Source organism: Chenopodium album, chromosome 4 (genome assembly GCF_948465745.1).
Source record: "Chenopodium album chromosome 4, dcCheAlbu1.1, whole genome shotgun sequence".
NCBI classification, from domain to species: domain Eukaryota; kingdom Viridiplantae; phylum Streptophyta; class Magnoliopsida; order Caryophyllales; family Amaranthaceae; genus Chenopodium; species Chenopodium album.
Genome location: NC_137837.1, coordinates 928153 through 940475, shown reverse-complemented (window position 1 = coordinate 940475; position 12323 = coordinate 928153). Strand labels below are relative to the sequence as shown.

General features: G+C 35.9%; 1 protein-coding gene across 1 annotated transcript; it reads left to right on the top strand.

The window, feature by feature from the left end:
• The first annotated feature begins 835 nt into the window (after positions 1-835).
• On the top strand, positions 836-10242 carry LOC145626241 (linoleate 13S-lipoxygenase 2-1, chloroplastic-like). Its single transcript, XM_081678671.1, has 9 exons — positions 836-1232; positions 1690-1961; positions 2127-2367; positions 2588-2908; positions 8042-8127; positions 8286-8396; positions 8483-8781; positions 8964-9230; positions 9353-10242. The coding sequence occupies exons 1-9, from the start codon at positions 836-838 to the stop codon at positions 10110-10112; spliced, it is 2754 nt and encodes a 917-aa protein (XP_081534797.1). The 3' UTR covers positions 10113-10242.
• The last annotated feature ends 2081 nt before the right edge of the window (positions 10243-12323 follow it).

The following is a 12323-nucleotide window of genomic DNA, read 5'->3' as shown; positions in this document are numbered from 1 at the left end:
CATGATGGTTTGCCCTAGTCATTTTTTCCTACCTATCACATCTATCACATGCATGTAAACAAAAACAATAAAAAGGAAACATACCACAAACGTTTTGATCTTATTGCTAATTTTTCAAAAGTTATTTCAAAAGTTATACTATCTCCGTTTCATTTTAGTTGACACATATTCTTTTTAGGATGTTTTTTTTAGTTGACACGTTTCCTTTTGGCTGTACATCCATTTTAAATCTCTCTTTAAGTGATCAAAAGTTACCCCTAAAATGAATAAAAGTTACCCTAATATGTATAAAAGTAACCCGATACAAATAAAAATAATCTATATTTTATTGGCAAAGAATCACATTTTAAATGACTAAAATTCAATTATTAGTGATTGAAAGTAATTTAATGACCCTTATAAAACTTTTCTTGTTCGATTTATAAAAAAAATCATATTATGTTCAAAGTTACCCAAAAAAGGCAAAAAGTTACCCTAAATTGGCTTAAAGTTACCCCTATACTGCTCGATGTACACTAATATTAGTGTAAACCGGATGTATACAAAAGTTACCCAAATTTTTTACCATGCATTTACAAGCTACCCCATTTGCTTTTTCATTCTCTCTCACACTCTCTCCTCTTCTTAATATATGTGCAATGTGCCTAAATCAAACGCGTCAACTAAATAGAAACGGAGGACGTAGTATATAGTGAATTTCCTTGCAAGCCCTCATCAACTTTGTTTTATAAATCACAAGAAACTTCATTCTTACATCTCCATATCCATCATCCAAAAAAAAAAAAAACTTTCTTCTTCTTAAACAACTTAGCTTAGCTTCAAAAAATATATAAAAATGTTGAGCACATCCACGGTTGTGATCAACACAACCCCATCACCAAATCTATCGCGAAAGCCCTTTGTTGGAGGAGGTGAACAAAATTATGTTAAACTCTTAAACTCCTCTAGGGTCATAAATAATGCATCAGTAGGTGCATTATTTCTATCAAGAAGATTGTATGGTGATGGTGTTGTAACTTGGGCACACCGAGCTCGAAACAGTGGCCTTAGAGTGCAGGCAGTAGCAACCAAATATAGCGAACAATCTGTGAAAATTAAGGCCATTGTCTCGGTAAAACCAACTGTTGGTGGGTTATTGACCAACATTGGCATAGGCCGAGGGGCTGATGATATTGTTGATGTGCTTGGTAAAACCCTCCTCTTGGAGCTTGTTAGTGGTGAGGAAAAACAAAGTAAGTTATAAAAACAACGAACTAGTATAATATACAAGTATTATACTTCAATTAGGGTTGTCTAATAATTCCAAAGACAAGATTATTTAAATTTTAAATATATAGATCGATAACTTTGAACAATTGAAGTACTTATTAAGGCAAAATCTTGTACACGTTTTTAAGTACTTGTGCCATTTAGATTGTTACAACTAACATTTACACATCACTTTACTTAATTGATATAATTTGATTTTTCTCGAGAACAAATTTATCACAAAAATGATTGAATGTACCAAATTTGCAAATTTGATAGTGGAGACGTATGCACAATGCTCACTGCCTTTTAATTTATTGACATCAATATGCATATATATAGGAGGAAATCCAACCTTAGCTAGTTTAATTGTATGTCACATATATAACTAATAATTATTAATTTAAATTATGCCTTTAACTAATAATTATTAATTAGAAGATACAGGATCAGATAAGGAAAAAATCAAAGGATACGCTCATCGTTCAAAGGTAGAGGATGGAGTGGTGAAATTTGAAGCTAATTTTGTGATTTCGCCGGAATTTGGAGAAGTGGGTGCTATTCTTGTTGAGAATGAACACCACAAAGAGATGTACCTCACTGAAATCGTACTCGATGGACCGAATTTTGGTCCAGTTCATATTACTTGTAATTCATGGGTGCACTCCAAATATGACATCCCTGAAAAAAGAGTATTCTTCGCTAGTAATAAGGTATAGAACAAACGAATGAACGATTTTCATAAACTCTTTTGATTAACAAGTCTAATTTTAATCGTTTAAATACTTTCAATTCGCGGTATAATTTTCAAACATATACGTACGTGAAAATATTGTATGATTTGTAATGACCAATTTGCAATGGTGTAATATTTGTAGTCTTACTTGCCATCACAAACACCAAGTGGATTGAAAGAATTAAGGGAGAAAGAGCTTGAAAGTTTGCGAGGGGATGGGAAGGGTGAACGTAAGAACTTTGAGAGAATTTATGACTACGACACATACAACGACCTTGGTGCTCTAGACACGAAACCCGAACTCGCAAGACCTGTATTGGGTGGTACTAAAGATCTTCCTTACCCTCGACGTTGTAGAACTGGACGTCCTCCTACTAAAACAGGTATATAATTTTTATACTCTCAATCATCACTATTCTCATTTATAATTAACAAGGTATCCTCTGTTCCTTAAATTTATTTTTTGACAGGGTTATATGAATAATGGAAAAAGTCTAAATTGTGACGATTAAATTCCAAATCTAACAACATATTCTAAGTTTTCTAACCACCTTTATACATATAATAACATGCTGTTGTACCATGTATGTATACAATATGCAGATCCAAGGTCGGAGAGCAGAGCCGGCAGTGTATATGTACCTAGAGACGAAACATTCTCAGAGATAAAGAACGCACAATTCGGGTTCAAAACCGTGTACTCGGTGCTACATGCTGTTGTACCATCATTAGAGACCGCATTGGTTGATCCTGACCTCGGTTTTCCATACTTCACGGCCATAGACTCGCTCTACAACGAAGGAGTTAATTGTCCCGGCTTACAACAACACGAGTCCTTACGGACTGTGTTGCCTAGGATCATCAAAGGCGTTACTGACTTGAAAGATAGTGTGCTTCGTTTCGAGCTCCCCAAGATTTTTGATCGTATGATGTTAGAATACCTTCCTGTACATTTTGTATATTAGCCTCACTAATTAGTTATTGATTAGAATTCTGTTTTAGCCTAACAGAATTTAGTCACGCATATTGCGTGAGTTGTATTTGTTATTTAAAGGCTCTTATGAGCTGTTATTGTGAGAGATCATTTTTCACATAATAAAGTTTCTACCTAACTTTCTCTCTCTAAGATTCTTTCTCTTTTTCTCATTTCCCCTGTTTCTTCTATTCTTCTTCTTCTACATTTTCTGGAATCAAACTGCAGATAATTGCAGTTTGTTCATGGTATCAGAGCAAAGGAGCTTGAATTCTTCCTGATTTCTTGACGATTCTTTGTTCTTATTTTGGATTTTGATATTCTACTTCTGTTTGGTTCATTTTTCGCGTATTTTGCGGATTTTTTTTTGGTCGAATTCGAGCGATTGATTGCATGCAATGGCAACTTCTTCTCAGAGTATTAGTTCTTCTTCTGGAATCAATTTCAACGATCCTGAATTTGGCCGAGAGTTTTATGTTTGTTAATTCTTCTACTCAATTGTGGAATGAACTTGTTGAGCGATTTGGTCATACTACTGCTCCTAGATTGTTTGAGTTGCATAGGTCTTTGACTTCAACTCAGCAGGATTCTTCTTCAATTGCTGAGTATTTCGGTAGATTGAAGTCTATTTGGGATCAATTACAGATTCTTGAAAGTTTTCCGGATTGTACTTGTGGTGCAATGAGGAATTGTACTTGTGGTATGCTCAAGAAGATTCTTGAGAATGATCAACGACAGAAGTTGATGCAATTGTTGTCTGGTTTGAACAATTCTTATGATCAGGTCATTACTAATATGCTGAGTGCTGATTCTTTGCCTCATGTGCATAAGGCCTATCATATTTTGCAGCAGGTGGAGCACCAAAATAAGTTGAATGATGTGAAGGTTGTTATTCCTGAGATGAGTGCTCTTCAGGTTGCTAAGACTTTTCCCAAGCCTGTTTATCAGAATTTTAAGAAAGATTTCAAGAAACAGAAGAGTGATGTTATTTGCAATTATTGTAAGAAGAAAGGACATTCAATTGATCAGTGCTTCAAGTTGAATGGTTTTCCAGATTGGTGGAATAAGGAGCGTGGCAATTCTGGTATTCAGTCTGGTTCAAGATTTGCTGCAAATGCTTCTTCTGATGGTGATGGTCTCTTAGGCAAAGCTCCTGGTGAATCAAGTGTTTCTGTTCCAGCTATAACTTTTGGTGTTGCTAATGGAGTGGATCCAGTTATGGCTTCAGCTCTTTACAATGAGGTTATGAGGATGATGCAGATGTCAGGCACTTCTTCTGCTCCTGATAATCCTCTTTCTGCTGCTGTGAATTTTGCTGGTATAACTTCTGTCTCTAATGTTGATGCTTTGAATCATAATTCTGCTCATAGTTATTGGATTATAGACACTGGAGCTACAGATCATATGGTTTCTAATTTGGCTTTATTTGCTTCTATTAAACAGCTTGAAAATCCTATAAAAGTATCTTTGCCTGATGGAACTGTTAATTTGGTTAAACACATAGGAGATGTAGTTTTGAACCAACATATAACTCTGAAGAATGTCTTTTATATTCCTCAGTTCAAACACAATCTCTTATCCGTTGGAAAGTTGCTTGATAGTCACAGATTACTTGCAATTTTTGAGTCAGATTCCTGTTGTTTTCAGGACCTTACAACTAGTCAAGTGATAGCTGGTGGTACAAGGTACTCAGGCTTATATAGGTTTTCTCATTTTTTTCCTATTTCAGTTAAATCTGGTTTTTGTCCTGTTTCTATCAATAATACTATCACATCTTTTGTAAAACCTAGTCCTGAAATTATTCATGCTAGGTTAGGTCATGCTTCTCTTAATACTCTAAAGCATTTAACAGTTCCATCTCTTGGTAATAATACTTCTGATTTTAGCTGTGAAGCATGTGTGTTTGGAAAACATCACAAGTTTCCCTATTCTTTGTCTGAGTCTCATGCTGTTGAGGTGTTTGATTTGGTGCATATTGATTTATGGGGAAAATATTCAAGACCTTCCTTGACTGGTGCTTTCTATTTTCTTACTATTTTAGATGACCACTCTAGGACTACATGGACTTTTTTGTTACATACTAAAACTCAGGTTAACTCTACTATTGCTGCTTTCTTGGAGTATGTTTTTACTCAGTTTAATAAGAGAGTTAAAGTCATTAGAAGTGACAATGGTACAGAGATCATACAAGAACAGTGTAGGACTTTGTTTGCTATGAAAGGTATTGTACATCAAAAGAGTTTGCCTGGCAATCCTCAGCAAAATGGTAGAGTGGAAAGAAAACACAAACATTTGTTGGAAACTGCTAGAACCTTAAGGTTTCATGCTGGATTACCTTATAAATTTTGGGGAGATTGTTTGTTAGCTGCTACTTATCTTATCAACATGTTGCCTAGTTCTGTTTTGGGTTGGAGGTCACCTCATGAAGTTTTGTTGAAGAAACAGCCTGACTATGGTTTTTTGAGGGTGTTTGGATGTTTGTGTTATCCTTCTCAGAAGTTGTCTGACAAGTTTGCAGCAAGATCTAAGAAATGTATCTTCATTGGTTATCCATATGCACAAAAAGGTTACAAACTCTATGACCTTGATACTCACAAGGTTGTTTTGAGTAGGGATGTTCATTTTGTGGAAAATGAATTTCCCTACAAAGGACAGTTTGTGTCTGTTTCTGGTGTTCCTCATTCTCTTCCTCTTGTGAATCCTGCTTTGGATTCTAATAATTTTTCATATCCTGTTCCACAACCTCCTCCTTTATTTGTTCCAAATTCTCCTTCTTCTTCTTCTTTTTCTTCTCCAAATTTTACAGATCCTGCTTCTGATATTCCCTTGGTTTCTGGAATTCCTTCTTCTCATTCTGATAATGTTCCTTCTGAATCATTTTCAGAGATTCCTATCCCTGCTAGAATTTCTACTAGACCTACTACTTTTCCTTCCAAATACAAAGATTTTGTTTTAACCCTTCCTAAACACAAAACCATTGATCAGACTTGTTCTGATCCTTCTCTTTCCTTTAATGTTTACAGTGAGCCTTCATTAGCTTATTTGAACTCAGATTCTCTGCATAGTTTGTCTAATGTGTTGACAGCTTTTGAACCTTCTTCTTATAAGCAAGCTAAGGATCACCCAGAATGGGTGGAGGCTATGGAAAAGGAGCTTCAAGCTCTAGAACTAAATGATACTTGGGAGCTTACTGAGTTACCTCCTGGTAAAAAGGCAATAGGATGTAAATGGGTTTATAAAACTAAGTTTAAACCCGATGGTGATATTGAGAGATGTAAAGGAAGGGTTGTAGCAAGGGGTGATAGGCAGATTTCTGGTAAGGACTATAAGCATACTTTTAGTCCTGTTGCTAAGCTTACTACAGTGAGAGTGGTTATGGCTATTGCTGCTGTTAATAATTGGGATATTCAGCAGCTTGACATCAATAATGCTTTTTTGCATGGTTTTCTTGATGAGGAAGTGTACATGAGTCCTCCTCCTGGTTATACTAAAGCTAAACCAGGTCAAGTCTGCAAGCTTAACAGATCCATATATGGTCTTAAACAGGCATCTAGATGCTGGAATAAGGAATTGAGCAAGTATTTGGTGAATTGGGGTTTTACTCAATCCAAGCAAGATTATTCTATGTTTGTCTTGAAGAGAGACAGCTCTTTTATGGTTGTTGTGGCTTATGTTGATGATCTTCTTATTACTGGAAATGATACACAGTTGATATGTGATCTGAAGGCTGGTCTTCACAGTGCTTTTACTATCAAAGATTTAGGTGCATTGAAGTATTTCTTGGGTATTGAAGTTTCAAGGTCTGCTTCTGGTATTCTGTTAAACCAGAGAAAATATATTTTGGATCTTTTAAGGGATCAAAATATAGAAAACTGTATTCCAGATTCCTTTCCTATGTCTAAGGGACTGAAATTAAGCAAGGATGATGGAGACTTGCTTGTTGATCCTGAGGTATATAGAAGATTGATTGGTAAACTCCTATATCTCAATATGACCAGGCCTGATATATCTTATGTTGTTCAACAGTTAAGCCAGTTTCTTTGTGCTCCAAGGGTTCCACATTTTGATGTTGCAATTCATGTCTTGAAATATCTCAAAGGAACTCTTAATTTGGGGTTGTTTTATCCTGCAAATTCCAGTTGCACTTTGACAGGATATAGTGATGCTGATTGGGGAACTTGTTCTGATTCTGGTAGATCTCTTACAGGTTACTGTGTTTTCTTGGGCAATTCTCTTGTTTCTTGGAAGACTAAGAAACAGAAAGTGGTTTCTAAAAGCTCTACAGAGGCTGAATATCGCAGCATGAGTCACACTGCAGATGAGCTTGTTTGGATGGAAAGGCTTCTTTATGAAATGCACATTCCTGTTCCTACTCCTATCACATTATATTGTGATAATGTTTCTGCAATACATATAGCAGAAAACCCATGTTTTCATGAGAAAACGAAGCATATGAGAAGTAAAAGTCAGAAGATTGATGTTCATTACATCAGGGAGAATGTGCAGTCAGGTTTTCTTCATTTGAAACATGTAAAATCAGCTTTACAGTTAGCTGACATCATGACCAAACCACTTGGGTCTGATCAACACAGGTTTTTGGCTTCAAAGATTGGTTTGGTCAATCATGCTCATGCTCAAGAATGGCCTTGTGTTTCTTCCCCAAGTCATTCTTGAGGGGGGGGGGTGTTAGAATACCTTCCTGTACATTTTGTATATTAGCCTCACTAATTAGTTATTGATTAGAATTCTGTTTTAGCCTAACAGAATTTAGTCACGCATATTGCGTGAGTTGTATTTGTTATTTAAAGGCTCTTATGAGCTGTTATTGTGAGAGATCATTTTTCACATAATAAAGTTTCTACCTAACTTTCTCTCTCTAAGATTCTTTCTCTTTTTCTCATTTCCCCTGTTTCTTCTATTCTTCTTCTTCTACATTTTCTGGAATCAAACTGCAGATAATTGCAGTTTGTTCATATGAACACTAATTACTTTCTTATGTTAAGCTACAATTAATTAACAAGCTTGAATGAATTCTGCACTAACCAATTAAGTTTTTATTTTTTTGGTTAACTTATAAAATACAGGGGATAGGTTTTGTTGGTTTAGAGATGAGGAGTTCTCTCGTCAAACTCTTGCTGGATTAAATCCTTTAAGCATCAAATGTGTTACGGTATGATATGTAAAACTATATATTATAAGTATATGGATTGATATAAGATACAGTACTAATTGAATGTGGCAATTTATCAATATATACTAGTATGTTTATTAGCCTATTTGATTGCTTAGGATCTCATATGAAACGATTATAAACTTGCAATTTTGAAGGAATGGCCGATAAAGAGTAACTTGGACCGGAACATTTACGGCCCACCCGAATCAGCTATGACTACAGAGCTTGTGCAAAATCAGATAAAAGGCTCCATGACTGTTCAACAGGTTAACTAATCAACCTTATGAGGATAAGCTTTAATTAATTTTTTTTCGAGGTGATTGGATGTAACAATTAATGATATAAATTGCAGGCTTTGAAAGAGAAGAGGTTGTTTATAATAGATTACCATGATGCATTTTTGCCTTATGTGAACAAAGTAAGGGAGTTGAAGGGTTCAATTTTGTATGGATCTCGAGCTTTGTTTATTTACAACGACACAACACTTAGACCTCTAGCTATTGAATTAACTCGGCCTCCATTCGATGGGAAACCTCAATGGAGGCAAGTTTTTACCCAAGGAACTTGTGCCACTTCTGAATGGCTTTGGAAGATTGCCAAAGCTCATGTTCTTTCCCATGACTCTGGCTATCACCAACTTGTTAGTCACTGGTACGTTACGTAGTATACGTACGTTTTCATTAATTATTGATAAGATTGCATAAATTTGAGGATATGATTTTATTTGTCTAGCTACTTTTATATGATAATGAAAAAAAAGAGTTGATCAATACATGTAAATTCATGAATGTGAGCTAACTACATTTTTATTTTGTTCGTTTTGGTGAATGTAGGCTTAGAACACATTGTTGCACGGAACCTTACATAATTGCTGCAAATCGTCAGTTAAGTGCAATGCACCCAATATATAGGTTGTTACATCCTCATTTTCGGTATACCATGGAGATCAACGCTCTTGCTCGAGTAGCTTTGATTAATGCAGGCGGTATCATTGAAAGATCCTTCTCACAAGGGAGGTACGCAATGGAGTTAAGCTCTGTCATCTATGGAGCAGAGTGGCGATTTGATCAAGAAGCCTTACCAGCCGACCTTATTAATAGGTATATGTAATAAAAACTCTAGCTAATTATTAATTGGTAATTAATTTAATTAATTAACTTGTAATAATATGGCGTGGTCTGAAAATGTGAGTACATACATGTTGATGTGTTGGAAAATTCAGGGGAATGGCGGTTGAAGATCCATCAGCACCACATGGGCTAAAGTTAACAATAAAGGATTATCCATACGCGAATGATGGCTTAGACCTATGGACTATCATCAAGCAATGGGTGACGGATTATGTGAACCACTACTACAAAGATTCGAGCCTAGTAGAATCGGATCAAGAGCTTCAAGCTTGGTGGACCGAGGTAAGAACCGTAGGGCACGGAGACAAGAAAGATGAGCCATGGTGGCCCGGCCTTAAAACAAATGAAGACTTAATCCAAATCGCGACAACCATAATATGGGTGACTTCAGGGCACCATGCTGCTGTCAACTTCGGACAATATGCCTATGCAGGTTACTTCCCTAATAGGCCTACACTCACTAGGACTAAGATGCCTACAGAAGACCCCACTAACGACGAATGGAACAACTTCATCGAAAAACCCGAGGATACACTCCTTGGATGCTTCCCATCTCAAATACAGGCTACTAGAGTTATGGCAATTTTGGATGTGCTCTCAGGCCATTCACCTGAAGAAGAGTATTTAGGTGAAAAATTGGAGCCTTGTTGGGAGGCAGAACCTATGATAAAGGCGGCTTTCGAGAAGTTTACCCGGAGATTAAAGGAGTTGGAGGGGATCATCGACGAAAGGAATGCTAATGAAGCATTAAGGAACAGACATGGAGCAGGAGTTGTGCCTTATGAATTGTTGAAACCTTTCTCTAAGCCTGGTGTCACTGCTATGGGAGTTCCAAACAGCATCTCTATTTGAAACTAATATAAAACTTTGGGATAAATAATGAATGAATAAAGTCTATGTAAAACATATATATAGTTCATGATGAAGTCTACAATAAGTTTTTGGGTCTTTTTATTTTAGTGAGTTCAATGCAAGAAGTTATACACGCATGGCCTTTAATTTGCTAAAATTTTCAAATAAAGCACAAGTGTCACGCCAGTTTTACTTGTTTGATTTGAAACTAAAGAATAGATAAATTATAATAATTCATATTATTCATGTTTTTTTTTTGGTGCAATTATTTTATTCATATATCTATTGATGTGTTATACTAATATACTCCGTACTTCGTATATGGTATAACGTTTTGATAAACTTGAGCTATCTATAACTCTATATTAGTATAATTAAGTATATAGGCAAGGTTAATAGATGAATAATACAAAAAGTCAAAATATGTCTTTTTTTTTAAACGATACAACAGAATTTTTTCTATGGAGGAGAAGTAATGAGTCATCACTATAAACCTCAAGAGTCAGAGCAATTGGTACCTTATCTCATTACTTGGCTGAGTCAGCAGCAGAAGATGGAAGATCAAGAGAAGGTTCTGGAAGGTTGTTAGTTTGTTAGAGAGAATCTTCGTAGTAAGAGAATATAAATTCTGTTTTAGGCTTTATTGTTGGCTGTTTTTTGTAATCAAAAGTTTAGTGTGAAAACACTTTCTTTGTCGATCTATTTTCTGTCTCTAAAATCTCTCTAAATTTAGCCTTTGTAATCTCAGAAGTTTTGATGAAATCAATGAAGTTTTGGTGATTTTCTTACTTTTCTATTGAAGAATTCTTCAGTTTTATTACCAGCATGAAACAGCCTTGCGAATTTGCGATGCTGTCAAGAAAGCTTTCACCCTTGCTTGGACTGCAAAATCTCTCGAGACCTAAACCAATTAAACCTTCCTATTTGCTTTAAAAAAAATAAAATAAAACATCCTTCCTATCTGCACCCATACATGTTAATGTTGGTGCTTTTTATTAATGCTTAATTAATAAATCTTCCTAATTGCTCCAATTAATGCTTTTTAACCTGCAAGCATAGCAGTTAATGAATCCTTAATGATTTCTACTCTAAAGGACAGAGGTTTGTAGACATATATGTGAATTGATCAGATAATATACATATACTCGTAGTATAGATTGGTAATTAAGTCACCTTACAATCAGTACATATCAATATTATTAAATGGATTGATACACTTACCTTTTTATTTATTAATTTATTTTTTTTTTTTTTTTTTGGAGTAGATTGATACACTTTGTATTCAATTAACCAAATGCCCTGCCAACAAGAAGCAACATAAATCATAGAGTGCGTGATTATGACCCTGATTGTAGTGTTTGTCATCATGATTTCGAGACGACCCTTCACGCTCTCGACTGGTCATATTCTTGATTGGTGGGAGAGTTGCTTTGTGGAGCTTGATTAAACTGATGTTGTGGGTGTGGTGACTTTGTGTTGGGCTATTTGGGGTGCTCGCAATTCCCTTGTGATGGAAGGCGAGAACCCGGATGACGTGGAATGAGGCTAGTGGGGAGTCCGAGAAGACTAAGGATGGGGGTACGAGCAGCAGCTTACCCACGGTGTGGTCTCCTCCAGCCAGGGACTTCTTGATAATTAGGGACAGCGATGGTCAGGTGTGCGCTTGTGCTACCTGGCAGGGCCGTGAGTGTTGGGAGGTGGTCATTGCTGAAGCAAATAAAAGCGGTGGTCTTCGGTCTTAAGCTTGCTAATGAGGTGGGTGCTCGAAGGTTGGTGGTGGAAAGTGACTGCTTGACAGTCATTCAATCCTTGCGTGAAGCTGCTAAAGGAACTAGTGCCTTTCATATGCTATTAGATGATATTTTAGAGCTTAGTTCTACTTTTGATGATGTGATTTGGTCCTTTGTTAGGCGAGAAGGGAACAAAATAGCACACGAATTGGCTCACTTTCAACCGTTTGTGGTTGGCCATAGAGTGTGGAAGGATGTATTCCCTGATCGTATTGTTGAACTTGCTTCAATTCCATTGCTTCTATTAATTAAATTACATACCTAGCTAAAAAAAAAAATAAAAAAAATTAGAGTAACACATAGTTACCATAACTTATGATAGCGTGTGAAAAGATAGAATATGCAAAAGTAATTAACTAAGATATTTGCATATTCTATCTTTTCATATATTTACCATAAGTTATGGTAACGTGTGAACGAA